This window comes from Calidris pugnax, unplaced genomic scaffold, assembly GCF_001431845.1.
Source record: "Calidris pugnax isolate Ruff unplaced genomic scaffold, ASM143184v1 scaffold796, whole genome shotgun sequence".
NCBI lineage: Eukaryota > Metazoa > Chordata > Aves > Charadriiformes > Scolopacidae > Calidris > Calidris pugnax.
In genome coordinates, this window is record NW_015091472.1 from 844 (window position 1) to 28,748 (window position 27,905).

The following is a 27,905-nucleotide window of genomic DNA, read 5'->3' on the forward strand; positions in this document are numbered from 1 at the left end:
TTACGGTAGAGGAAAATAACATTATTAATTGTAAAAAAATATACAAAAGAAACGGATACAACACCAGTTGCCCTCAGTACCTGAGGACTGATTGCCCATCCCATCCCCAGCAGTGATGGAGGGTCCCAGATGCCCAGAAGACTGTATTTCTATCCCGAGATGGATGTCTCTGGGGTGGAATATCCCTCTGTCTGCCTTGTCCTGGCCGTGCTCCCTTTTGGCTGTAAGGGGAAGCTGGAAAAGCCCTTGGACTGATGTGAACATTTCTCAGCTACGTATAAAAATAGATATGATCAATGTCATTCTCACACTAAATCCAAAATGGAGGTGATACTAGAAAGAAAATTAACTCCATCAAAGCTGAAATGAGGACACACACACCCTGCTCGGAGACTCCCAGCACTGGGGGGGACCTCACAGCAGCCCCTGTCTCCTGGCCCTCACTGCCCCTCTGCTTCCTGGGCTGGGGCAGGGCAGGGAGGGATATCTCCTGCAGGGTCCAGGAGAGGAGAGTGGGGAGTCTCTGGAGAAGGACAGGGTCTGCTGGAGGCTGTGGTGGGGATGGAAGTGGGGCTGAGGGTCTGAGCGCTTCTGCCCCTGAGGCACAGCTGGGTTTTCCATGTTTCCACCCAAAACCAGGGCCGCAGGGTCTCCCCATGGAATGAGGCTGGTGGGAAAGTGAAGATCTCACCCCCAGTGTCAGCGTTGAGGAAAGTTACAAGCCCCTGTGTGCAGTCCAGACAGACCCAGATCCTCCTGGGGAGCCGTGACAGGGACAGGATGGTGCGAGGAGAGGTGAGAGCCCTGAACTGCCATTCATCCCCCTCAACTGCCCAGATCCCTTCTTCAGGCCTCAGATCTTCAGGCCTCCTCTTCCTCCACACAGACTCTCTGGCTACGCCAATACCCCACCATGAATAACCTGCCACGTCCCTCTTCACTTCCACCTCCCAGCAGTGCCTCCCCTCCCGGAACCTCTCCTGGCCAAGCACGCAGCAGCAGTAATTAACTGTCTTGGGCGTCTCAGGCAGGTTCGGACGTGTGGGCCCCCATCTCACACTTCTTAAATCCTCCGACAGGACAAGTTCAGAATGAGCCGTGTTTGGATCCAGGGTCACTGCATCTGTAGGGGACAGGAGGAGCTGGATCATCAGCGTTCAGTCCCGGGTAGGTTTCAACCCCCAGGGCCATGACATGCCCCACAGGGCAGAAGACTGGGCATCTCCTTCCTCCTCTCCATCCCCACCATGGCCACGGCTGAGCTCAGTCCAGTGGGAAGAGGCACCAGTGGGGCTTTGCAGGAGATGGTGCCTCTGGGCCAGCACAGTGTAACTCAGAACAGGGTGGAACAGCAGGAACCAAGTTGAGATTCAGCCCAGTGCCATGGTCTGGGGGGTCTGAGTCACCAACATGCCCAGGCATGGCCAGTCCCTTCACTGGACAGCCCAGTTATGCCTCGTACAGAGGGAAAGGGAGAAGAACCACCCATAAAACAACATAAAATAATAAAAAAAAATACACTTTACCTGGAGTCTCAGGAAGTAAAAACTTTCTCCAAGCTACAAGGAGAGACAAGAGCAGGTCACATCCCAACTCTGGTCCCCAGTAACTCTGGGAAGTGCTAAGGGTCCAGCCCTACTCTGGTGACCTTGACTTCCCCAACCTACCCAGGCACATCCCCTCAGGGTTTCACAGAATCACAGAATCACAGAATCTTGGTGGTTGGAAGGGACCTCTGAGATCATCGAGTCCAACCACACAGAAAAACAAACAAACAAACAAACAAACAAAACCAAACCAAAAACCACCACACCCACAACAAACACCACACAACACCCACCAACCAAGCCCCATACCAACAGCACCACATACAACACCCCACCACACCCCAATAATCTCGGGCACTAGAGCATGCCCTGAAGAGCCACATCTACACGTTTCTTAAATACCTCCAGGGATGGTGACTCCACCACCTCCCTGGGCAGGCTGTTCCAGTGCCCGACCACTCTCTCAGTAAAGTAATTCTTCCTAATATCTAATCTAAACCTCCCCTGCCCCAACTTCAGACCATTTCCTCTGATCTGGTCATTATTTCCCTGGGAGAAGAGGCCAACCCCCACCTCTTCCCCGGACCCAAGGGATGAAGGGATGGAGGGGATGGGCAAGAGGGGAAGTGGCCAAGTAGAGAGAGCCTGGGAGAAGATACCAAGACTGAAGGAGCTCACTGAGACTCCCAGGACATGTCCCGTGCCCAGTTGCCAACCCCAGGGCTCTCCAGACTCCTTCTGGCCTCAACCAACCCACATCAGTGACCAGGAAACATCAAGAACTATCCAAACCACGGCCCTCCCAGAGACCTCCTTTTTCAGGAGGCTTTGCTGGTGGCAGGGGCCAGAAGGACTCACCCAGCGCTCTGGACAGCACCACTGGAAAGCAAAGGCAGAGGAGAAGAGGTCAGGAGAGCAGCTGCTTCATCCCTGGCACCATCTCCCCAGGGTCTCTTGGACCTTCCCACCAGCCAGATGCTCTGCCCATGCTCCCTCTCCTGCCACCCACACCCCGTGTCCTTCTCCCCATCCTTCCTTTGCCCAAAGAGCTTCTTTCATGAAGGCAAAACCTGTTCTGACACAACTCTGATCCCATTCTGCATACGTCCATGGGCCTCGCTCCACCCTGAGCCCCTCCACTCCATCCCCCCAACTACAAACTCACCTTTCCTTCGGAAGAGATAAGCACTGACACCAAAAGATATCACTAAAAGTGGGAGGAGCACACCCAGAGCTGCCATCCAGGGACGGGCATTGTGGAAAAAGGGAGCTGAGAAAAAAAACCACATTGGGAAAAGGCCTCATTTTACACTCCCCTGTGTGAGGAGAAGAAAAAACCCAAAACAACCCCAAACTACCAGCTGCTAAAGCCTCCTGCTGGAAGCCCTGAGCTCAACAGGACATCCTCCTCCCCATCCCATGGACACACCAAAGCTCCCCTGAAGCACACCAGGGTCATATTATCTCCTGCAATAAAACTCACCTGTGGGTGCGCCCCCATCCCCTTCCCTCTCCCCTTGCATGTTTCCCCAGCCCCCCGAGATTAAACCCCCTCAAGCAGCGCAGCCAACCCCAGCCCTGCTGCCATCCTGTACCTGAGATGTGCAGGGACGACGCCTGCTGCTGCTCCAGACGACTGTTCCTCACCACACATGACACATTCCCCTCTCCCTTCCCGCTCACAACGGTGACATCTTGGATCTCAAAGAGGCCCCTCTCATCAGTGGAACGTCTCTGAGAGACTGAGGGGAGATGCTGCCCCTCGCCATCCTTCCACAGCACCTCCGGTGACGGGTACCAGCCGGCCGATCGACACACCACCCGGATGCCTCCATCCTCGTAAGCCTCCAGAGAGAGGAGAGGGACAGAGCCCAAGGCTGGGGGAAGAGCCCGGGGTTGCCCTGAGTTAGGGATGGACCCAGCTCAAAGGCCATGACCCAACCCCAGGCCAGACACATCACAGGGTGCCCAGGGAGCTGTGGGGCTGGGTACGTGCTCCTCACACCACCAAACCCACCCCAGCATCTGCAGGAACCAGAGAGCCCTGATGCAAAATGACCCCACATCTCCCATAAAACAGCCCAGCAGAGGAGCGAGTGCTTCTCAAGGCACGGTCTCTGCACCAACACTTCACCACAAGGACACCACAGAGAGCTAAAGCCACTGCGTCTGTTCTACTCTGCCCCCAAAACACTTCCAGGACCACGTGCATGCTCCGTCCTGGGCAGAGACAGATGGGAAGAAACCCCTCACACCCAAACAGCTTTCAACAGCTCCTGGCCTTTGGCACTGAAAGGAGGAATGTGAGGATGGGACAGAGCTCCTGGAGACACACACCAACCCAGGGACACCTGGAACATCCCCACGAAACACCACAGCAGCCACAAACCTGCCACCTCCAGGTCCACTGTAACTTCTCCATAAGTAGCAGCATCTAGCACAGTGCAGACGTACTGGCCATCATCAGAGGGTCTTAATCCAGAGATTCGCAAGTCCAGGCTCCCACTGGACAGACCATCTCTGGCCAACTCTGTCCTTCCATTATATTCCTCCATCTGCTCACCATCCAGGTCCTCTCCATTTCGGTAGAGGTGCACCGTTTCAGAGAGTTGGTGCCGGATCCACCTGATCTCCAAGCTTCAAGCATCCATGTGTGGTGACAAGTGACAGGGCAGCACGATGTCCTGCCCCACGGTGGCAAGGAGAGGTTGCCTTGGTCCCACCACTCTGAAGTCCGCTGGGTGACAGAGAAGGACACAGAGGGAGGGAGGTTGCACCCATGTTAATTTACGGGCATCGCATGGGAAGGGGCCAGCTTGGAGTGAGCGGTGCCCACTCCATCCCGTGGGTGTTGCTTTGCCCTCCCCATGGCCCAAAGACACTGGAGAAACTGGAGAGGGAGCAGGAGGACTCGAAGGAGAAGGAGGATTCCTCGGGGTGGGAACTTGTCCGGAAAATCATGATCCCCCAGCCCAGCCAGGCCTTGCAGAGGGGACAAAAGCTTTGGGGGAGCACCGCAGGGTGGGACTGAAGATGCCCCAGGGCAATGGACATATCGCATCACAAGACCAAGGGAAAGTGAAAGCCATGCATGGCCGAGCTCTGGGCTCAGTTCATCCTGCCCCACAGCACCTCCCCTGCCCCACATCTGCCACCCAGAGCATGCTCAGCCCCCCCAGCCCTGCAGGATCCCTACCTGATCCCAGCCGGAGGAGGTGGAGAGTCAGGAAATGACTGAGGAGGCCCCATGGGCTTGCCAGGAACCCCATCTGTGGCCGGAGCTGGAGAAGAGGGTGGGAAGGGAGGCAGAGGGAGGGCAAGGGGGGGTTAAAGCCACCACAGAGGGGATGGGGAAGAAGGGCTGCACCTGCCCCCAACGGGGCTCCAGAAATCCCACCAAACCACCTGTATCCTGACGTCGGAAGGAAGCCTTGGTTGACGAATAGAATCCACGTAAGGCTCTCAGTGCAGCCCCTTCTCTGCCCCACAACCCTCCACAGGATTTACTCAAAATCCCTTACAAGATTTTAACTGAAATTAAATATTCTAAACTCCTCACAGAAAGGAAATTCACTCACCGGACCCGTACGAGCTGCAGGAGGAAGCAGCCGACAGAATACACCCAAGGTCTCGCACTTACCCTCGCTTTCCAGAAGCACCCGTTGGGGGTTTTGGGGCTGCCTTCAAACTCCACCCCCAGCGCTTGGACACATTAAGGAGCAGAAAAAAAGGCAAAAAAGGGGAAGAAGGAAAATTAGGTCCATTTGGCTGCGAGAAGGTTAAGGTTAATTTAGAGTTTGGTTGTGATTTTTGGACATGGCGGAGGAGCCCAGCAGTGTCTCTGCAGCCCCACAGCAGCCGGGAGGTTGTGGGGAGTCAGGGATGAGGGGACAAGATGGGTATGGGGAGGCTTTGAGTGTCAGGACACCCCAGCTGTGCCCTGTCACCTTGGGGACCTTACAGCCCTGGGTTAATAGACACCTGAGGAGGCGTGCCCTGCCGTCCCCAGTGTCCCACCTTATGTATGAGGAGCCCATGCTCTAAGTAAGGGGTGTGGGGAGGTTCATGGGGAGCTCTACCCATAGCTCCCAAAGGAGTAGGTACCAGTGGGGTGTCATACCCAGCTCCGAGGGGTCTCTGGTGTCATACCCAGCCTTGGGGAGGGGGACCAGGGTGAGCTCCTGTCCCAGTTTGAGGTAAAACAGAAGCAACTTTTTATGTAATAATTCCAGTTCTCAGTTTGGCCTCGGCTGAGGAATGGGGGGAACACGAGGGAGGTCACCAACATGACCAAGGGGGGTTCCATCTCATCTGCCCCACGCCCAGTACAAAAACCGAGGATCAAAGGATCAGCTCTTTCTCCAATGGCCAACAATCTGAGGAGGACCATAACTGGTCGTCTGCCTTCGATCCCAATCTGTGCCTTCCTGACCCCAGAGCTGGAATCCAGATCCCACCCATGGCTGAGCCCAGTCTGGGGCTCCCCAGTGCCTGCTGGTGATGTCATCCTGATTTGGAGAATGAATGGTTAAACGTTGTTAGTGTAGATTTAGTGGAGCTTGACAAATAAGAGAGCCGGGAGCCCAGCACTCCAGAGTGAGGAACGGGCCTTGTCTTGTAAACACACAAAGGAGAAATGATAATGAGTTCTCATAAATAACTACAAGAGTTATGCCTATTCCTGGAACTGATTATAATAACCCAGCCCCTATTAATGAATATGTATACTTTCTTACCATAAATGGACACTTGTTTTAGGACCCGGTGTGCAAGTTGGGAGGAGCAATCCCCCTGGCACCCGGCGCTGCAATAAACATCCCTGCTTTATAACTCTCCGGGAGTTGTAGAGTTTGTTGCCGTGCCTCAATCCTGGGATCTTGATGCAGGTTTGTAGATATTGTATCTATTTCATTGCTTTCCCTTTTATTTTATTATTAATATCTCCTTGAAGTAGTTTAGTTCCTGCTCAACTCGTGAATCTCTTTTTCTCTCTCCTCCTCCTCTCCTGGGAGTGAGAGGTGGGGGGAGAGCATCTGTCAGCAGCATGGGCCATTTTGGCCTCAACCTGAAATGTACCCTAAATCCCTTCTTCTGGGTTTCTGGTAGGAAAAACTAGCACTGAGGAAGGAAAAAGACCTGCATTTGGGGGTGAGGACATTGTGATTGGAGCTTGGTTGTGATTTTTGGACACGGTGGAGGAGCCCAGCAGTGTCCCTGCAGCCCCACAACAGCCAGGAGATTGTGGGGAGGGGGGACAAGATGGGGTTGGGGGCAGGGGCTTTGAATGTCAGGACACCCCAGCTGTGCCCTGTCACCATGGGGACCTCAGGTGTCTGGGGCAGACATGTCCCCTGCTGTCCCCAATGTCCCACCTTCTGCATAGGGAGCCCATGCGCAAAATAAGGGGTGCAGGAGGGTTCAGGGTGGGGCTGTGTCCATAGCTCCCATAGGGGTAGGTGCCAGGGGGGTGTGATACCCAGCTCCAGGGGGGTTCCTGGGGTCATCCCCAGATGTGGGGAGGGGGACCAGGATGATCCCCAAGGGGTGTCAGGGACCTAGATCCAGCCCTAGGGGTGGGGGACTAAGGAGAAGGGGATGTAAAGAGGGGCTGTAACCTCCAGGGTCGGTGCTGCGTGGGGGGGTCCCAGGGCCAGCTCCAGGCATCCTCCCCCCATTACCTGCACAGCAGCATCACCAGACGTGGATCCGATCACCAGAACCTGCTCCAGTCATGGGAACCAGCCCCAGGAGTCGGGGATGTCCCATCTGGGCTTTGTTCTCCATTTCCACAGTCCCAGCCCCTTCCTGAGCATCCCCCTGTCCCTTCCCGTGTCCCTCTGGGCTCAGCCACCCCCTGGCCCTGGCCCAGGGCTACCCCCGGTCCCCACAGCAGTGTCTGTCAATAACACAAAATATCACTGTAAAATAGCCCCAGGCTGGCAATTCCTTCCACTCTCAGAAGTTTCCTCTTCTCCTGCACCTAAAGCTGCTCCGGGACAAAGATGCTGACACACACAGAGCCAAAAATCCCCCAAATAAACAAAAAGGCACAGGCGCCTTCAGCCAGTGCCCGAGTGGGAAGGGAAGTGGGTAGAGAAAAAGCAGTTTTCTTCAGGAAAGGGTCACGGGACGCGTGAGGATGCTCATGGTGAGTACCCTGTTGGGCAGAGCCCTGGGAATGCAAGGGGTTCCAAGGGATGTCCAAGAGGGGGTTCCTGGAGGGTTGAAGGTGTTGCAAGGGGATCTGAGGGGATTCAAAGGGTCCAAGGAGTTCCAAAGGGGATTCTGAGTGGTACCAGGGAGACCCGAGGGGATCAAGAACGTTCCAGGAGATCTAAGGGGATTGGAGGATGCAACCAGGGGGAACCAAGAGGGCGTCTAAGGGGTTACAAAGAGTCCAAGGTGGTGGAATGGGTTCAATGGGGATTCCAATGGGGTTCCAAGAAGATCCAAGAGGTTCAAAGGGTACAAGGGATCCACAGGGGCCCAAGAGGTTCCTACAGCTTACAAGGGATTCCTACAGCTTACAAGGGATTCCTACAGCTTACAAGGGGTTCCAAGGGGGCCCAAGGGCATCCAATGGGGCTCTAAGGGTCTTCAAGGGCATCAAGGGGGTTCCCAATGGGATCTGATTGGGCTCCAAGGGACTCCAAGGGCATCCAAAGGGGAGGGCTCCAAGAGGGCCCAGCAGGTTCCCGGTCTCCCAGCGTGGTTTAACCCCAGCCAGCAGCCCACTCACTCCCCCATGTACCACACTAGGGTCAAGAGAAGAGGTAAACAAGGAGGAGAAAACACCTTGTGGGTTGGAACAAAGATGGTTTAAGACAAAAGACACCTCAGAGGAAAATAACATTATTAATTGTAAAAAATACATAGAAACTAAATATACAAAATAAAGGGATACAACACAATTTGTCATCAGCACCTGAGGACTGATTGTTCAGCCCAGCCCCAGCAAAGATGGAAGGTTCCAGCCCCCCGGAAGCCACCATTTCTATCCTGAGCAGGACATCTCTGGGGTGGAGTATCCCTTTGGCTGCCTCATCCTGGCCGTGCTCCCTCTCAGGTGAGAGGGGAAGCTGGAAAAGCCCTTGAACTGATCTGAACATTTCTCACCCACTTATATAATTGTGTGTGATCAATGTCATTCTCAGACTAAATCCAAAATGCAGCCCATACCAGAAAGAAAATTAACTCCATCAAAGCTGAAATGCAGACACACAGCCCTGCTCAGAGCCTCCCAGCACCGGGGGACCCAACAGCAGCCCCTGTCCCTCAGTCCCCCTCTGCTCCTCTGGCTGGAACAGGGCAGGGAGGGACATCTCCTGCAGGGTCCAGGAGAGGAGAGTGGGGAGTCTCTGGAGAAGGACAGGGTCTGCTGGAGGCTGTGGTGGGGATGGAAGTGGGGCTGAGGGTCTAGGGGGTGCTGCCCCTGAGGCACAGCTGGGTTTCCCATGTTTCCACCCAAAACCAGGGCCGCAGGGTCTCCCTGTGGAATGAGCCTGGTGGGAAAGTGAAGATCTCACCCCCGGTGTCAGCGTTGAGGAAAGTCACCAGCCCCCGTGTGCAGTCCAGACAGACCCAGATCCTCCTGGGGAGCGGGGAGTTGGAAAGGACGGTGCGAGGAGAGGTGAGAGCCATGAACTGCCCTTTATACCTGCCAACTGCCCAGATCCCTTCTTCAGGCTTCAGATCCATTATCCCCTTCCTCTCCATGGACTCCTTGGCCACTCCAACACCCCACCATGAATCACCTCCCACCTCCCCCTTCACCTCCACCTCCCAGCAGTGCCTCCCCTCCCGGAACCTCTCCTGGCCCAGCACACAGCGCCAATAACTAAATCTCTGAGGGGTGTAGGGCAGGTTCTGCCACGTGGGTCCACATCTCACACGTCTCAAATCCTCCAACAGGACAAGTTCAGAATGAGCCGTGTTTGGATCCAGGGTCACCACGTCTGCAGGGGACAGGAGGAGCAGGAGCATCAGCGCTCAGTCCTGGGCAGCTTTCACCCCCCCCGTGACAGGATGTGCCCCACAGGGCAGGAGAGTGGGCATCTCCTTCCTCCTCTCCATCCCCACCACGGGGCCAGCCCCATCACGGACACAGCCAAGCTCGGACCCATGGAAACAGACACTGGTGGGGTCTTGGAGGGAGATGGTGCCTCTGGGGGTCCTGAATGTAGTTCAGAATGGGGTGGAATGGCAAGAAAACAAGGTGAGATCCATCCCAGGGCAAACGTCTGGGAGGTATTGGCCACCAACATGCGCAGGCATGGCCAGTCCCTTCACTGCATCCAAGTTACACCTCGCACAGAGGAAAAGGGAGAAGAATGACCCATCAACCAACATAAAATACAATGAAATACCCAATTACCTGGATTTTCAGGAAGCAGAAACTTTCTCCAAGCTACAAGGAGAGAGAGGAGCAGGTCACATCCCACCACTGGTCCCCAGTGGCTTTGGGAATGGAAAAGGGCCCATCCCTGCTCTGGCAAGGGAGGAAAGGGCAGAGCACAGGGAGCCCAGGAGAGGACATTGAGCCAGGAGGAGCTCACGGAGACTCACCCAACAGTGCAGCTTGTTCCTCTGGAAAGCAAAAGCAATATTTGGTCAGAGAGGACAGCTTCTCATCCCAAAAGTGCTCAAGAAGGAGCAAGCAGGGCTGGGGAATCCCCAAAATTCCTCCTTTTCGGGGAGTGGGAAAACACTCCGGGGTCCCCCCCAGGGATGGCTCTCTCCAGCCTGCTCATGTCCAGCAGAGAGTCCCCAGGGACTCTGGGCAGGGGAGAGGGTCCATCCCTTGTCTGGTGTCCCCGAGTTGCCCAACCCCCCAGGCACCTCCCCCAGAGCAGGCCCGCACCCAAGGGATTCAGAGATGGAGGGGATGGGGAAGGGGCCGAGCACAGAGCACCCGGGAGAGGACACGGAGCCAGGTGGAGCTCATGGAGACTCACCCAGGGCTGCATCTCGTTTCCCTGGAAAGGAAAAACAGAAGCAATGAGTGATGAAAGGGGACAGCTTCGCACCCCATGGCTCGAGCAGGCAGAGCATGGGCTGAGCCCACATTTCTGATGTTTGGGGAATGGGAAAAGCCGCCTTGGCTTACAAGGGGGCTCCCTGCCCTCCTATCCCCACCCCAGCCCACCCAGACACCCCGCAGTTATGCCTGACTTAAGCAGAGACCTAAGGCTCAGCTGATTTAAGCTCATTTGATACTGCTCCCCATTTCTTCCCATGAGCCAGGACACCTCCCGTGCCCAGTTCCCAACCCCAGGGCTCTCCAGTCCCCTTCTGGGCTCCAGCAACACACATCAATGACCAGAGAACCAGCAAGAGCCATTCAAAGCCACACTCCTCCCAGGGATCTCCTTTCTCAGGAGGCTTTGCTGGTGGCAGGGGGCAGAAGGACTCACCCAGCGCTCGGGACTGCACCAGTGGAAAGCAAAGGCAGAGAAAGAAGAGGTCAGGAGAGCAGCTGCTTCATCCCTGGCACCATCTCCCCAGGGTCTCTTGGACCTTCCCACCAGCCAGATGCTCTGGCCGTGCTCCCTATTCTCCCACCCACACCCCGTGTCCTTCTCCCCATCCTCCCTTTGCCCAAAGAGCTTCTTTCATGAAGGCAACACCTGTTCTGAAACAACTCTGATCCCATTCTGCGTATGTCCATGGGCCTCACTCAAGCCCTGAGCCCCTCCACTCCATCCTCCCAACTACAAACTCACCTTTCCTTTGGAAGAGATAAGCAATGACACCAAAACACATCACTAAAAGCAGGAGGAGCAGAACCAGAGCTACCATCCAGGGACGGGCATTGTGGAAAAAGGGAGCTGAGAAAAAAAACCACATCGGGAAAAGGGATCATTTTACATTCCCCTGTGTCAGGAAAAGAAAGAAACCGAAACAACCCCAAACTGCCAGCTGCTAAAGGCTCATGCTGGGAGCCGTGAGCTCAACAGGACATCCTCCTCCCCATCCCATGGACACACCAAAGCTCCCCTGAAGCACACCAGGGTCACGTTATCTCCTGCAATAAAACTCACCTGTGGGTGCGCCCCCGTCCCCTTCCCTCTCCCCCTGCATGTTTCTCCAGCCCCCCGAGATCAAACCCCCTCAAGCAGCGCGGCCAACCCCAGCCCTGCTGCCATCCTGTACCTGAGACGTGCAGGGACAATTCCTGCTCCAGGCGGCTGTTCCTCACCACGCACGACACGTTCCTGTCTCCCTTCCCGCTCACAACGATGACATCTTGGATCTCATAGAGGCCCCTCTCATCACGGGAACGTTTCAGGGAGGCCGAGGGGGGATGCTGCCCACTGCCATCCTTCCACAGCAGCTGCGGTGGTGGGTACCAGCCGGCCGATCGACACACCACCCGGATGCCTCCATCCTCGTAAGCCTCCAGAGAGAGGAGAGGGACAGAGCCCAAGGCTGGGGGAAGAGCCCAGGAGAGTCATGAGTTAGGGATGGTCTCAGCTTAAAGCCCAAGACTGAACCCCAGGCCAGACACAACACAGGGTGCCCAGGGAGCTGTGGGGCTGGGTACGTGCTCCTCACACCACCAAACCCACCCCAGGGTCTGCAGGAACCAGAGAGCCCTGATGCCAAATGACCCCAGAACTTCCAGAAAACAGCCCAGCAGAGGAGCACCAAGTGGCCAAGCTTCAGTGCCTCAAGGCAGCGTCTCTGCACAAACACAGAATCATGAGGACACCACAGAGACCCAAAGCCACCGTGTCTGTGCTCCTCTGCCCCAAAAACACCTCCAGCACCACATGGATGCTCCATTCAGGGCAGGGATGGATGGGAAGATCCCACTCACATCCAACCTCTTTCCACACCTCCTGGCCTTCGGCACCAAATGAAAGGACGTGAGGATGGGACAGAGCTCTGGGAGGGACACACCAACCCAGGGACATCTGGAATGTCCCCAGGACATACCACAGTACCCACAAACCTGCCACCTCCACCTCCACCATAACTTCTGCATAGGTGCCAGCATCTCGCACAGTGCAGACGTACAAGCCATCATCAGAGGGTGTCAACCCAGAGATTCGCAAGTCCAGGCTCCCACTGGACAGACCATCTCTGGCCAACTCTGTCCTTCCAGCATATTCCTCCATCTGCTCGCCATACAGGTCCTCTCCGTTTCGGTAGAGGTGCACCGTTTCAGAGACCAGGTGCCGGATCCACCCGATCTCCAAGCTCCGAGCATCCATGCGTGGGGACAAGTGACACGGCAGCACGACGTCCTGCCCCACGGTGGCAAGGAGATGTTGCCTTGGTCCCACCACTCTGAGCTCCGCTGGTTGACGGAGAAGGACACAGAGAGATGGAGATTGTGCCCACATTAATTTATAGGCATCACATGGGAAGGGGCCAGCTTGGTGTGAGTGGTGCCTGCTCCATCCTGCGGGTGTTGCTTTGCCCTCCCCATGGCCCAAAGGCCCTGGAGAAACTGGAGAGGGAGTACGAGGACTCAAAGGAGAAGGAGGTTTCCCTGTGGTGAGAACCTACACCAGAAAATCGTGCCCCCCACTCCAGAAATGACCCACACCCTGAAAATTACCCCCACCCCAGCTGGCCCCTGTAGAAGGCACAAATGCTTTGAGGGAGCACCGCAGGGTGGGACTGAAGATGTCCCAAGGCAATGGACATATCGCATCACGAGACCAAGGGAAAGTGAAAGCCATGCATGGCCGAGCTCTGGGCTCAGCTCCTCCTGCCCCACAGCACCTCCCCTGCCCCACATCTGCCACCCAGAGCACGCTCAGCCCCCCCAGCCCTGCAGGATCCCTACCTGATCCCAGCCGCAGGAGGTGGAGAGTCAGGAAAGGACTGAGGAGGCCCCATGGGCTCCTGGGGAACCCCATCTGCGTCCGGAGCTGGAGAAGAGGGTGGGAAGGGAGGCAGAGGGAGGGCAAGGGGGGGTTAAAGTCACCATGGAGGAGATGGGGAAGAAGGGCTGCACCTGCCCCCAACGGGGCTCCAGAAATCCCACCAAACCACCTGCACCCTGACGTCACAAGGAACCCTTGGTTGACGAATAGAATCCACGTGAGGCTCTCAGTGCAGCCCCTTCTCTGCCCCACAACCCTCCACAGGATTTACTCAAAATCCCTTACAAGATTTTAACTGAAATTTAATATTCTAAACTCCTCACAGAAAGGAAATTCACTCACCGGACCCGTACGAGCTGCAGGAGGAAGCAGCCAACAGGGTACACCCGAGGTCTCGCTCTTACCCTCGCTTTCCGGATGCAGTGTTAAGGGTTTTGGGCTGCCTTCAAACTCCACCCCCAGCACTTGAACACATTAAGGAGCAGAAAAAAAAGCAAAAAAGGGGAAGAAGGAAAATTAGGTCCATTTGGCTGCGAGAAGGTTAAGGTTAGTTTAGAGCTTGGTTGTGATTTTTGGACGTGGTGGAGGAGCCCAGCAGTGTCCCTGCAGCCCCACAGCAGCCGGGAGGTTGTGGGGAGTCAGGGATGAGGGGACAAGATGGGTATGGGGGGGTTTTGAGTGTCAGGACACCCCAGCTGTGCCCTGTCACCTTGGGGACCTTACATCCTTGGGTTAGTAGACACCTGAGGAGGTGTCCCCTGCCGTCCCCAGTGTCCCACCTTATGTATGAGGAGCCCATGCCCAAAGTAAGGGGTGTGGGGAGGTTCATGGGGAGCTCTACCCATAGCTCCCAAAGGTCTGGGTACCAACAGGGTGTCATACCCAGCTCCGGGGGGTCCCTGGTGTCACACCGAGCCTTGGGGAGGGGGACCAGGGTGAGCCCCTGTCCCAGTTTGAGGTAAAACAGAAGCAACTTTCTATGTAATAATTCCAGTTCTCAGTTTGGCCTCGGCTGAGGAATGGGGGGACACGAGGGAGGTCACCAACATGACCAAGGGAGGGTTCCATCTCATCTGCCCCACGCCCAGTACAAAAACCTGAGGATCAAAGGATCAGCTCTTTCTCCAGTGGCCAACAATCTGAGGAGGACCCTAACTGGTCATCTGCCTTCGATCCCAATCTGTGCCTTCCTGACCCCAGAGCTGGAATCCAGATCCCACCCATGGCTGAGTCCAGTCTGGGGCTCCCCAGTGCCTGCTGGTGACTTCATCCTGATTTGGAGAATGAATGGTTAAACGTTGTTAGTGTAGATTTAGTGGAGCTTGACAAATAAGAGAGCCGGGAGCCCAGCATTCCAGAGTGAGGAACGGGCCTTGTCTTGTAAACACAGAAAGGAGAAATGATAATGAGTTCTTGGAAATAACTACAAGAGTTATGCCTATTCCTGAACTGATTATAATAACCCATCCCCTATTAATGAATATGTATACTTTCTTACCATAAATGGACGCTTGTTTTAGGACCCGGTGTGCAAGTTGGGAGGAGCAATCCCCCTGGCACCCGGCGCTGCAATAAACATCCCTGCTTTATAACTCTCCGGGAGTTGTAGAGTTTGTTGCCGTGCCTCAATCCTGGGATCTTGATGCAGGTTTGTAGATATTGTATCTATTTCATTGCTTTCCCTTTTATTTTATAATTAATATCTCCTTGAAGTAGTTTAGTTCCTGCTCAACTCCTGAATCTCTTTCTCTCTCCTCCTCCTCTCCTGGGAGTGAGAGGTGGGGGGAGAGCATCTGTCAGCAGCAATGGGCTATTTTGGCCTCAACTTAAATTTACCCTGAATCCCTTCATCTGGGTTTCTGGTAATAAAAAATAGAAAATGAAGAAGAAAAAAAGACCTGCATTTGGTGGTGAGGACATTGTGATTGGAGCTTGGTTGTGCTTTTTGGACATGGGGGAGGAGCCCAGCAGTGTCCCTGCAGCCCCACAACAGCCGGGAGCTTGTGGGGAGTTGGGGATGAGGCTGGGATTGGGCTTCGAGGGTTGGGACACCCCAGCTGTGCCCTGTCCCTCTGCCCTGTCACCCTGGGGACCTCACATGCATGGGGAGGACCTGTTCCCTGCTGTCCCCAACGTCCCATCCACATCCATACACAAAAGAAGGGCTGCGGGGGAGGCAATGGGCTGTACCCATAGCAGGGGTGGGTATGGAGTTTCGGGGGAGGTGTGGGGGGGTGCATAGCCATGTCTGGGGCTCCTGGGGACTGTACCCACACCTGGGCATGTGGACAAGGGATGAGCCCATCTGTAACCCAAAAGGGGTCCAGGAGCCGTATCCAACCAAGGGGGGTCCAGGAGGTGCAGGGGGAGCTAAAGAGGATTAGGGGGCACCCAAACAGCCCCGACCAGGTCAGAGGAACAGGGAGGTCCCGTTCCCAGCCCCGAGTATCCCCAACATCCCATTCCCAGCAGATCCTGCCCAGTGGTGCCCAGCCACAGTTCAGCTCCCAGCTCCACAGCAGCAGCAGTGAATCACCACTGTAATAAATCCATCTAAAATAGCCCCAGGCTGGAAATTCCCTTCCACAGTCATAAGTTTCCTCTTCTGCTACACTTAAAGCCACCCTGGGACAAAGATGCTCCCATGCAAGGAGCCAGAAATCCCCTAAATAAGTAAAAAAAGTGCAGCTGCCTTCACCCAGTGTCCAACCGGGAAGGGAATTAGGGAGAGAAAAACAGTTTTCTTCAGAAAAGGGTCACATGGCACAGGAGGATGCTCACGGTGAGTACGGTGTCAGGCAGAGCCCAGGGGATGCAAAGGATTCCGGGGTTGCAAGAGGTTCCAGGGGGTCCAAGAGGGGTTCCTGGGGGTTGAAAAGGGTTTCAAGGGGATCCAAGGGGTAACAAGGGGTTCAAGGTATTCCAAGCGGGGTTCTGAGTGGTACCGAGGGGATCCAAAAGGATCCAAGGAATACCAAAGGATTGGAGGGAATTGGAGTGGGTTCTGAGTGGAATCTGAGGGGATCCAAGAGGTGCCAAGGGGTTCCCAGGAGTTTCAAGGGGATCCAAGGAGATGCAAGAGGTTCAAGGAATCCAAGGGATCCAAGGGGATGGAAGAGGGTCAGAAGGGATCCAAGAGGTGCCAGGAGGAACTCAAGAAGCTCTAAGGGGTTCCATGGGACTTCCAAGAGGTTCCAAGGGGATCCCGGAGGGTCCATGAAGATCCAAGAGTTCCCTTGCCCCCGAGCATGGTTAACCCGCAGCCAGCGACTCACTCACTACCCCCCCACCTAATCCCCCACCAGGGGGGAGAGAAGAGGGAGAAAAGGAGGGGAAAACACCTCGTGGATTGGAATAAAGACAACAGTTACAGACAACAGTTACTAGAGAAAAAAATAACATTATTAATTGTAAAAAAATACACAAAATACAAGGACACAGCACCAGTTGCCCTCAGAACCTGAGGACTATTTGCCCAGCCCATCCCCAGCAGTGATGGAGGGTCCCAGCCCCCCGGCAGCCCCTGTGTCTATCCCCAACACAACATCTGTGGGGTAGAATATCCCTTTAGCCACCCCGTCCTGACTGTGCTCCCTCTCAGCTTCGAGAGAAAGCTGGAAAGGCCCCTGACTGATGTGAACATTTCTCAGCCATGTATATAATCCTGTGTGATCAATGGCATTCTCACACTAAATCCTAAACGGAGCAGGTGCTAGAAAGAAAATTAACTCCATCAAAGCTGAAACGAGGACACCCCCCACTGCCTGGAGCCTCCCAGCCCTGCGGGGGGACCCCACAGCAGCCCCTGTCCCTCAGTCCCCCTCTGGTCCCTGGGCTGGGACAGGTCAGAGAGGGACATCTCCTGCAGGGTCCAGGAGAGGAGAGTGGGGAGTCGCTGGAGAAGGACAGGGTCTGCCGGAGGCTGTGGTGGGGATGGAAGTGGGGCTGAGGGTCTGGGGGGTGCTGCCCCTGAGGCACAGCTGGGTTTCAAGATCTCCCACCCAAAACCAGGGCCGCAGGGTCTCCCGTTGGAATGAGGCAGGTGGGAAAGTGAAGATCTCACCCCCGGTGTCTGTGTTGAGGAAAGTCACCAGCCCCTGAGTGTAGTCCAGACAGACCCAGATCCTCCTGGGGACCAGGGATGTGGAAAGGATGGTACGAGGAGAGGTGAGAGCCTTGAACTGCCCTCCCCAGTGCCACAGCCCCCAGACACCTACTGCAGGGCTCAGCAACACATTCCTCTTCCTCTCCAAGGACTCCTTGGCCACTCCAACAGCCCACCATGAATCACCTCCCACCTCCCCCTTCACCTCCACCTCCCAGCAGTGCCTCCCCTCCCGGAACCTCTCCTGGCCCAGCACACAGGGCGAAGAACTAAATTTCTCGGGGGTGTCAGGCAGGTTCTGCCGCGTGGGTCCACGTTTCACACTTCTCAAATCCTCCGAAAGGACAAGTCCACAATGAGCCGTGTTTGGATCCAGGGTCACCACGTCTGCAGGGGACAGGAGGAGCAGGAGCATCAGCGCTCAGTCCTGAGCAGGTTTCACCCCCTGGGGCCAGGACCTGCCCTGCAGGACAGGAGTGTGGGCATCTCCTTCCTCCTCTCCATCCCCACCACGGGGCCGGCCCCAGCAAGGCCACAGCCAAGCTCGGACCCATGGAAACAGACACTGGTGGGGCCTTGGAGGGAGATGGTGCCTCTGGGGCTCCAGAATGTAGTTCAGAATGGGGTGGAATGGCAAGGAAATGGGGTGAGATCCGTCCCAGAGCCAAGGTCTGGCAGGTATTGGCCACCAACACGCCCAGGCATGGCCAGTCCCTTCACTGCATCCAAGTTACACCTCGCACAGAGGAAAAGGGAGAAGAATGACCCATAAACCAACACAAAAGACAATAAAAGCCCCAATTACCTGGATTTTCAGGAAGCAGAAACTTTCTCCAAGCTACAAGGAGAGAGAGGAGCAGGTCACATCCCACCACTGGTCCCCAGTGGCTGTGGGAATGGAAAAGGGCCCATCCCTGCTCTGGCAAGGGAGGAAAGGGCAGAGCACAGGGGGCCCAGGTGAGGACATTGAGCCAGGAGGAGCTCACGGAGACTCACCCAACAGTGCAGCTTGTTCCTCTGGAAAGCAAAAGCAATATTTGGTCAGAGAGGACAGCTTCTAATCTCAAAAGAGCTCAAGGAGTAAACAGATCTGGGGAAACCCACAATTCTTGCTTTCTTGGGGAGTTGGAAAACATTCCAAGGGTCCCAGGGACGGCTCCCTCCAGCCTGGTCATGTCCCACGGCTGGTTCCCAGGGAGTCTGGGCAGGGGAGAGGGTCCATCCCTTGTCTGGTGTTCCCGAGTTTCCCATCACCCCAGGTACATCTCCTCGGGGTTTGCCCACACCCAGGGGATGCATGGATGGAGAGGATGGGCAAGAGGGGAAGGGGTCAAACACAGACAGACTGGGAGAGGACACCAAGCCAGAAGAAGCTCATGGAGACTCACCCACTTTTGCATCCCGTTCCTCTGGAAAGGAAAAAACACAAGCAATGAGTGATGAGAGGGGAACAGCTTCTCACCCCATGGCCGCTCCTGTAGGAGTGGGCAGAGCTTTGGGCAAATCCCTAATTTCTTCTATCTGGGGAGTGGGAACAGACCCCCAAAGCCTGTGAATGCCTCCCTTCAGCCTGGTCATGCCCCATGGCTGGTCCCCAAGGACTCTGGGCATGGGAGAGGGTCCAGATTGGTCTGGTGTCCCCAAGCTGCCCACCCCACCAGGCACATCCCCTCGTTGTTTACTCAGACCCGGGGGATGCAGGGGTGGAGAGGACAAGGTGGGAAAGGGTAAGCACAGAGGGCCAGGAGGAGAACATCGAGCCCGGAGGAGCTCACGGAGACTCACCCAAGAGTGCAGCTTGTTCTTCTGCAAAGCAAAAGCAATATTTGGTCAGAGAGGACAGCTTCTCATCCCAAAAGTGCTCAAGAAGGAGTAAGCAGAGATGGGGAGACTCCAAACTCCTCCTTTCTTGGGGAGTGGGAAAACACTCCCTGGGTCCCTAGGATGGCTTCCTCCAGCCTGATCAATTCCCACAAACTCTCCCCAGAGACTCTGGAGAGGGGAGAGTGTCCATCTCTACTCTGGTGGCCCCAAGCCGCCCACCCCCCAAGGCACCTCCCCCCGGGTTTTCCATGGACCCAGGGGATGCAGGGATGGAGAGGACGGGCAAGGGGGGAAGGGGCCGAGCCCAGAGCACCCAGGAGAGGACAATGAGCCAGAAGGAAGTCATGGAGACTCACCCAGTTCTGCATCTCGTTTCCCTGGAAAGCAAGCAACAAAATCAATGAGTGATGAGAGGGGAAAGCTTGTCAGCCCATGGTGTGAGCAGGCAGAGCACGGGCTGAGCCCAAACTCCTTCTCTTTGGGGAATGGGCAAAGGCCCCTTGGCTCACGGCAGGGGTTCCTGCCCTCCTATCCCCACCCCAGACCATCCAGGCACTCTGCAGGTACACCTGACTTCAGCAGAGATTTAAGGTTCAGCCAGATTAAAGCTCAGTCAGTACTGGTCCCTGCTTCTTCCCATGAGCCAGGACACCTCCCGGGCTCAGTTCCCAACCCCAGGGCTCTCCAGTGCCCTTCTGGGCTCCAGCAACACACATCAATGACCAGAGAAACAGCAAGAACCAGGCAAATCCACATCCCTCCCAGAGGGAGGCTTTGCTGGTGGCAGGAGCCAGAAGGACTCACCCAGCGCTCGGGACTGCACCACTGGAAAGCAAAGGCAGAGGAAGAGGAGGTCAGGAGAGCAGCTGCTTCATCCCTGGCACCATCTCCCCAGGGTCTCTTGGACCTTCCCACCAGCCAGATGCTCTGCCCATGCTCCCTCTCCTCCCACCCACACCCCGTCTCCTTCTCCCCATCCTTCCTTTGCCCAAAGAGCTTCCATAATGAAGGCAAAACATCGTGGTGATGCAAACTCACCTTTCCTTCGGAAGAGGTAAGCACTGAGGGCAGCGGACACCACTGAAAGCAGGAGGAAGACACCCAGAGCTGCCATCCAGGGATGGGCATTGTGGAAAAAGGGAGCTGAGAAACAAAAAAACATTAGGAAAATACCTCATTTTACACCCCCGTTTCCTTCCTGCTCTCCTGGCATATTTATCCTGCCACACGACATCAAAACCCCCTCAAGCAGCGTGGCCAACCCCAGCCCTGCTGCCATCCTGTACCTGAGATGTGCAGGGACGACGCCTGCTCCTGCTCCAGGCGGCTGTTCCTCACCACGCACGACACGTTCCCCTCTCCCTTCCCACTCACAACGGTGACATCTTGGATCTCAAAGAGGCCCCTCTCATCAGGGGAACGTCTCTGAGAGACCGAGGGGGGATGCTGCCCACTGCCATCCTTCCACAGCACCTGTGGTGGTGGGTACCAGCCGGCCGATCAACACACCACCCGGATGCCTCCATCCTCGTAAGCCTCCAGAGAGAGGAGAGGGACAGAGCCCATGGCTGGGGGAAGAGCCCAGGAGAGTCCTGAGTTAGGGATGGACCCAGCTCAATGGCCAAGACCCAACCCCATGCCAGACACATCACAGGGTGCTCAGGGGGCTGTGGGCTGGGTACGTGCTCCTCACACCACCAAACCCACCCCAACATCTGCAGGAACCAGAGAGCCCTGATGCCAAATGACCCCAGATCTCCCATAAAGCAGCCCAGCAGAGGAGCGAGTGCTTCTCAAGGCAGGGTCTCTGCACCAACACTGCACCACGAGGACACCACAGAGAGCTAAAGCCACTGCATCTGTTCTACTTTGCCCCAAAAACACCTCCAGGATCATGTGCATGTTCCATCCTGGGCAGGGACAGATGGGAAGAGACCCCTCACACCCAAACAGCTTTCAACAGCTCCTGGCCTTCGGCATTGAAAGGATGTATGTGAGGATGGGACAGAGCTCCTGAAGAGACACACCAACCCAGGGACACCTGGAACATCCCCACGAAACACCACAGCAGCCACAAACCTGCCACCTCCAGCTCCACTGTAGTTTCTGCATAAGTGGCAGCATCTCGCACAGTGCAGACGTACGGGCCATCATCAGAGGGTCTCAACCCAGAGATTCGCAAGTCCAGGCTCCCATTGGAGAGACCATCTCTGGCCAACTCTGTCCTTCCATCATATTCCTCCATCTGCTCGCCATACAGGTCGTCTCCGTTTCGGTAGAGGTGCACCGTTTCAGAGATCTGCTGCCGGATCCACCTGATCTCCAAGCTCCGAGCATCCATGCGTGGAGACAAGTGACATGGCAGCACGATGTCCTGCCCCACGGTGGCAAGGAGAGGTTGCCTTGGTCCCACCACTCTGAGTTCCGCTGGGTGACAGAGAAGGACACAGAGGGAGGGAGGTTGCACTCATGTTAATTTACGGGCATCGCATGGCAAGGGGCTAGCTTGGAGTGAGCGGTGCCTGCTCCATCCTGCGGGTGTTGCTTTGCCCTCCCCATGGCCCAAAGGCCCTGGAGAAACTGGAGAGGGAGTAAGAGGATTCAAAGGAGAAGGAGGTTTCCCTGTGGTGAGGACCTACACCAGAAAATCATGATCCCCACTCCAGAAATGACCCACACCCTGAAAATTACCCCCAGCCCAGCTGGCCCCTGTAGAAGGCACAAATGCTTTGAGGGAGCACCGCAGGGTGGGACTGAAGATGTCCCAGGGCAATGGACATGTGGCATCAAGAGCCCAAGGGATAGTGAAAGCCATGCATGGCCGAGCTCTGGGCTCAGCTCCTCCTGCCCCACAGCACCTCCCCTGCCCCACATCTGCCACCCAGAGCACGCTCAGCCCCCCCAGCCCTGCAGGATCCCTACCTGATCCCAGCCGGAGGAGGTGGAGAGTCAGGAAAGGACTGAGGAGGCCCCATGGGCTCGTGGGGAACCCCATCTGCGTCCGGAGCTGGAGAAGAGGGTGGGAAGGGAGGCAGAGGGAGGGCAAGGGGGGGTTAAAGTCACCATGGAGGAGATGAGGAAGAAGGGCTGCACCTGCCCCCAACGGGGCTCCAGAAATCCCACCAAACCACCTTCATCCTGACGTCACAAGGAACCCTTGGTCGAGGGCAGGATGGGACCATGCGCGGCCCCCAGTGCAGCCCCTCCTCTGCCCCACTGCCCTCCCCAAGATTTACTCAAAATCCCTTCCAAAGACTTGAAATTCATTCAATATTCTAAATCCCTCACGGAAAGGAAATTCACTCACCCGACATGTAGGAGCTGCCCCCAACATCTCCAACCTTTGCCCGGTTCCAGGGTCTGGAATTCTGGGGAGCGGTTTAAGGCTCCACCTCCCACATCAGGTTCTTCATCCAGAAATGATCCACATCAGCAACTCCAGAGTCATAAAAGAAACCGCCAAGGGCAAAGCACCAAAGGGCACCCATCACCCTCCCACTTCCTGGTTTCAAGGTGGTGGATGTGGCTTTTCCCAGGATGGCACCTCTCCTGGCAGCCTGTGCTGGGGCAGAGACATTGGTGAGGTTTTGCACCCATAAATAAGCGGGTTTTTTTCCCCAGAAAGGGCTGATTTTCCTGTGTACGGCCATTATCGCAAAGGAAGAAGCAAACCCCCAACCAGACCATGATGAACCATCCACCTGCATCAGTTCTGCTCCATCCATCTTTTGGGGGGTTTTATTGGTGCTTCAGGACATTTGTCTATTTGGGAAGGAAACTCGGCAGCCCTTCATTCCCAGGAACCAAAAAAAGGAGAAAAAGAATGAAAAATGAAGAATAAGAAGGATTTTGGGAGAGAGATCATGTAGAACTGAGAGTTTGGTTGTGATTTTTGGACATAGCAGAGGAGCCCAGCAGTGTCCCTGCAGCCCCACAACAGCCAGGAGCTTGTGGGGAGCCAGGGACAAGAGGACAAGATGGGTCTGGGGGGTCTTGAGTGTCAGGACACCCCGGCTGTGCCCTGTCACCTTGGGAACCTTACAGCCCTGGGTTAGTAGACACCTGAGGAGGTGTCCCCTGCCGTCCCCAGTGTCCCACCTTATGTATGAGGAGCCCATGCCCAAAGTAAGGGGTGTGGGGAGGTTCATGGGGAGCTCTACCCATAGCTCCCAAAGGTCTGGGTACCAACAGGGTGTCATACCCAGCTCCGGGGGGTCCCTGGTGTCATACCCAGATGTGGGGAGAGGGACCAGGGTGAGCCCCTGTCCCAGTTTGATCTGGGTACCAACAGGGTGTCATACCCAGCTCCGGGGGGTCCCTGGTGTCATACCCAGATGTGGGGAGAGGGACCAGGGTGAGCCCCTGTCCCAGTTTGAGGTAAAACAGAAGCAACTTTCTATGTAATAATTCCAGTTCTCAGTTTGGCCTCGGCTGAGGAATGGGGGGACACGAGGGAGGTCACCAACATGACCAAGGGAGGGTTCCATCTCATCTGCCCCACGCCCAGTACAAAAACCTGAGGATCAAAGGATCAGCTCTTTCTCCAGTGGCCAACAATCTGAGGAGGACCCTAACTGGTCATCTGCCTTCGATCCCAATCTGTGCCTTCCTGACCCCAGAGCTGGAATCCAGATCCCACCCATGGCTGAGTCCAGTCTGGGGCTCCCCAGTGCCTGCTGGTGACTTCATCCTGATTTGGAGAATGAATGGTTAAACGTTGTTAGTGTAGATTTAGTGGAGCTTGACAAATAAGAGAGCCGGGAGCCCAGCATTCCAGAGTGAGGAACGGGCCTTGTCTTGTAAACACAGAAAGGAGAAATGATAATGAGTTCTCAGAAATAATTACAAGAGTTATGCCTATTCCTGGAACTGATTATAATAGCCCAGCCCCTATTAATGAATATGTATACTTTCTTACCATAAATGGACACTTGTTTTAGGACCCGGTGTGCAAGTTGGGAGGAGCAATCCCCCTGGCACCCGGCGCTGCAATAAACATCCCTGCTTTATAACTCTCCGGGAGTTGTAGAGTTTGTTGCCGTGCCTCAATCCTGGGATCTTGATGCAGGTTTGTAGATATTGTATCTATTTCATTGCTTTCCCTTTTATTTTATAATTAATATCTCCTTGAAGTAGTTTAGTTCCTGCTCAACTCCTGAATCTCTTTCTCTCTCCTCCTCCTCTCCTGGGAGTGAGAGGTGGGGGGAGAGCATCTGTCAGCAGCAATGGGCTATTTTGGCCTCAACTTAAATTTACCCTGAATCCCTTCATCTGGGTTTCTGGTAATAAAAAATAGAAAATGAAGAAGAAAAAAAGACCTGCATTTGGTGGTGAGGACATTGTGATTGGAGCTTGGTTGTGCTTTTTGGACATGGGGGAGGAGCCCAGCAGTGTCCCTGCAGCCCCACAACAGCCGGGAGCTTGTGGGGAGTTGGGGATGAGGCTGGGATTGGGCTTCGAGGGTTGGGACACCCCAGCTGTGCCCTGTCCCTCTGCCCTGTCACCCTGGGGACCTCACATGCATGGGGAGGACCTGTTCCCTGCTGTCCCCAACGTCCCATCCACATCCATACACAAAAGAAGGGCTGCGGGGGAGGCAATGGGCTGTACCCATAGCAGGGGTGGGTATGGAGTTTCGGGGGAGGTGTGGGGGGGTGCATAGCCATGTCTGGGGCTCCTGGGGACTGTACCCACACCTGGGCATGTGGACAAGGGATGAGCCCATCTGTAACCCAAAAGGGGTCCAGGAGCCGTATCCAACCAAGGGGGGTCCAGGAGGTGCAGGGGGAGCTAAAGAGGATTAGGGGGCACCCAAACAGCCCCGACCAGGTCAGAGGAACAGGGAGGTCCCGTTCCCAGCCCCGAGTATCCCCAACATCCCATTCCCAGCAGATCCTGCCCAGTGGTGCCCAGCCACAGTTCAGCTCCCAGCTCCACAGCAGCAGCAGTGAATCACCACTGTAATAAATCCATCTAAAATAGCCCCAGGCTGGAAATTCCCTTCCACAGTCATAAGTTTCCTCTTCTGCTACACTTAAAGCCACCCTGGGACAAAGATGCTCCCATGCAAGGAGCCAGAAATCCCCTAAATAAGTAAAAAAAGTGCAGCTGCCTTCACCCAGTGTCCAACCGGGAAGGGAATTAGGGAGAGAAAAACAGTTTTCTTCAGAAAAGGGTCACATGGCACAGGAGGATGCTCACGGTGAGTACGGTGTCAGGCAGAGCCCCCCAGGGCCACCCCCGGTCCCCACAGCAGTGTCTGTCAATAACACAAAATATCACTGTAAAATAGCCCCAGGCTGGGAATTCCTTCCACTCTCAGAAGTTTCCTCTTCTCCTGCACCTAAAGCTGCTCCGGGACAAAGATGTTATCGAACATAGAGCCCAAAATCCCCCAAATAAACAAAAAGGCACAGGCGGCTTCACCCAGTGTCTAATGGGAAGGCAATTGGGTAGAGAAAAAGCAGTTTTCTTTAGAAAAGGGTCATTCGGCGCACAGAGGGATGCTCCTGGTGAGTACATGCCGGGCAGAGCCCAGGGGATCCAAGGGGTTGTAAGGGGTTCCAGGGGATCTGAGAGGATTGGAGGGGGATCTGAGGGGATCCAAGAGGTCCCAAGGGGACTAAGGCAGTCAGATGTGTTCAAGGGTGTTCCAGCACAGTTCCAAGGGGATCCAAGGTGCTCTAAGGGGGCCCAAGGGGTTCTAAGGGTTTCCAAGGGGCTTCCAAGAGGTTCCCCGGTGATCCAAGAGGGCTCAAGGGGTTCCAAGAGGGACCAAGGCGGGGCCATGATGGTCCAAGCGGTCCCTTGCCCCCCAACATGGTTTAACCCCAGCCAGCAGCTCCCTCACTCCCTGCCTCCCCCTCTGTAGGGCGGGGAGAAGAGGGAGAAAAGGATGGGAAATCACTTTGTGGGGTGGAATGAAGTAAACAGTTTAAGACAACAGTTACAGGAGAGGAAAATAACATTATTAATTGTAAAAAAGCCATACAAAATAAAGTGATACAACACCAATGGCCCTCACTACCTCAAGACTGATTGCCCAGCTCGTCCCCAGCAGTGATGCAGGGTCCCAGCCCCCAGGCAGCCCCTATGTCTATGCCCAGCAGGACGTCTGTGGGGTGGAATATCCCTTTGGCTGCCTCGTCCTGGCCGTGCTCCCTCTCAGCTGCGAGGGGAAGCTGGAAAAGCCCTTGGACTGATGTGAACATTTCTCAGCCACGTATAAAAATATGTGTGACTAATGGCATTTTCACACTAAATCCAAAATGCACCCCATACTAGAAAGCAAATTAACGCCATCAAAGCTGAAATGAGGACACCTCCCACTGCCTGGAGCCTCCCAGCCCCGGGGGGGATCCCACAGCAGCCCCTGTCCCCTGCACCTCACTCCCCATTTGCTCCCTTGGCTGGGGCAGGTCAGGGAGGGACATCTCCTGTGGGGTCCAGGAGAGGAGAGTGGGGAGACTCTGGAGAATAACAGGGTCTGCCAGAGGCTGTGGTGGGGATGGAAGTGGGGATGAGGGTCTAGGGGGTGCTGCCCCTGAGGCACAGCTGGGTTTTCTCTGTTCCCACCCAAAAGAAGGGGCGCAGGGTCTCCCCGTGGAATGAGCCTGGTGGGAAAGTGAAGATCTTGATCCCAGTGTCGGCGTTGAGGAAAGTCACCAGCCCCTGTGTGCAGTCCAGACAGACCCAGATCCTCCTGGGGAGTGGGGACAGGCACAGGACGGTGCAAGGAGAGGTGAGAGCCTCAAACTGCCCTTTCCAGTGCCAAACTGCCCACACACCTTCTTCAGGGTTCAGGATGTCTCTTGTCTTCCTCCATGGTCACCCCACCATGAATCACCTCCCACCTCCTCCTTCACCTCCACCTCGCAGCAGTGCCTCCCCTCCAGGAACCTCTCCAGGCCCAGCACACACCACCAATAACTAAATCTTTTGGGGTGTTGGGCAGGTTCTGGGGGTCCACACTTCACACTTCTCAAATCCTCCAACAGCACAAGTTCAGAATGAGCCGTGTTTGGATCCAGGGTCACCACGTCTGCAGGGGACAGGAGGAGCAGGAGCATCAGAGCTCAGTCCTGAGCAGGTATCATCATCCCAGGGCCATGTCCTGCCCCCCACAGGACAGGAAATTGGGCATCTCCTTCCTCCTCTCCATCCCCGACATATGGTCAGCCTGTCACGGCCATGGCTGAGCTAGGTCCTGTGGGAAGGGACAGTGGTGGGGCTGCAGACCCCACAGGAAATAGCAGGATGGAGATAGGGGCAGGGCAGTGCACAGGGTACCAGGGGTAGATGGCACATGTGAGGGTGAAGGGTGTCAGAATGGGGCAGAGCAGCAAGAAAATAGGGCAAGATACAGCCCAGTGCAATTGTCTGGGTGGGTTTGAGTAACTGGGCAGACCAGTTGTCGTGGTTTGGCCTCAGACGGCAACAAAGGACCACGTGGCAGCCGCTCGCGCAAACCAGAGCCCCCACCACCACCGCGTCCAGGAGGGGAAAATCGGAAGAAAAAGGCAAAACTCGTGGGTTGAGACAAAGGCAATTTAACAGAACTTGAGCAAAGGGAGCAAGAAACAACAACAATAA

At 55.5% G+C, this 27,905-nt stretch overlaps 3 protein-coding genes across 3 annotated transcripts in view; all 3 read right to left on the reverse strand.

Moving 5' to 3' along the window:
• On the reverse strand, positions 1–22,324 carry LOC106899774 (butyrophilin subfamily 3 member A3-like). Its single transcript, XM_014961688.1, has 7 exons — positions 22,236–22,324; positions 3,937–4,284; positions 3,143–3,424; positions 2,713–2,817; positions 2,406–2,426; positions 1,527–1,559; positions 1–1,123 (listed from the first exon to the last, which is right to left on the reverse strand). Exons 2-7 carry the CDS (start codon positions 4,100–4,102, stop codon positions 441–443), a joined length of 1,290 nt encoding a protein of 429 aa, XP_014817174.1. The 5' UTR covers positions 4,103–4,284; positions 22,236–22,324; the 3' UTR covers positions 1–440.
• Positions 8,376–13,803, reverse strand: LOC106899767 (butyrophilin subfamily 3 member A3-like). The gene is made up of 6 exons (XM_014961683.1): positions 13,727–13,803; positions 13,345–13,429; positions 12,502–12,849; positions 11,700–11,975; positions 10,502–10,522; positions 8,376–9,535 (listed from the first exon to the last, which is right to left on the reverse strand). The coding sequence occupies exons 2-6, from the start codon at positions 13,415–13,417 to the stop codon at positions 8,964–8,966; spliced, it is 1,290 nt and encodes a 429-aa protein (XP_014817169.1). The 5' UTR covers positions 13,418–13,429; positions 13,727–13,803; the 3' UTR covers positions 8,376–8,963.
• Positions 16,162–27,905, reverse strand: part of LOC106899768 (butyrophilin subfamily 1 member A1-like) — a 17,578-nt gene continuing 5,834 nt past the window's right edge. The window contains exons 5-10 of the mRNA XM_014961684.1: positions 20,118–20,138; positions 19,670–19,690; positions 18,486–18,506; positions 18,295–18,327; positions 17,683–17,876; positions 16,162–16,248 (exon numbers count right to left, since the gene is read on the reverse strand). Coding sequence (XP_014817170.1) covers positions 16,162–16,248; positions 17,683–17,876; positions 18,295–18,327; positions 18,486–18,506; positions 19,670–19,690; positions 20,118–20,138 — 377 coding nt within the window. The remainder of the gene's footprint in view (positions 16,249–17,682; positions 17,877–18,294; positions 18,328–18,485; positions 18,507–19,669; positions 19,691–20,117; positions 20,139–27,905) is intronic.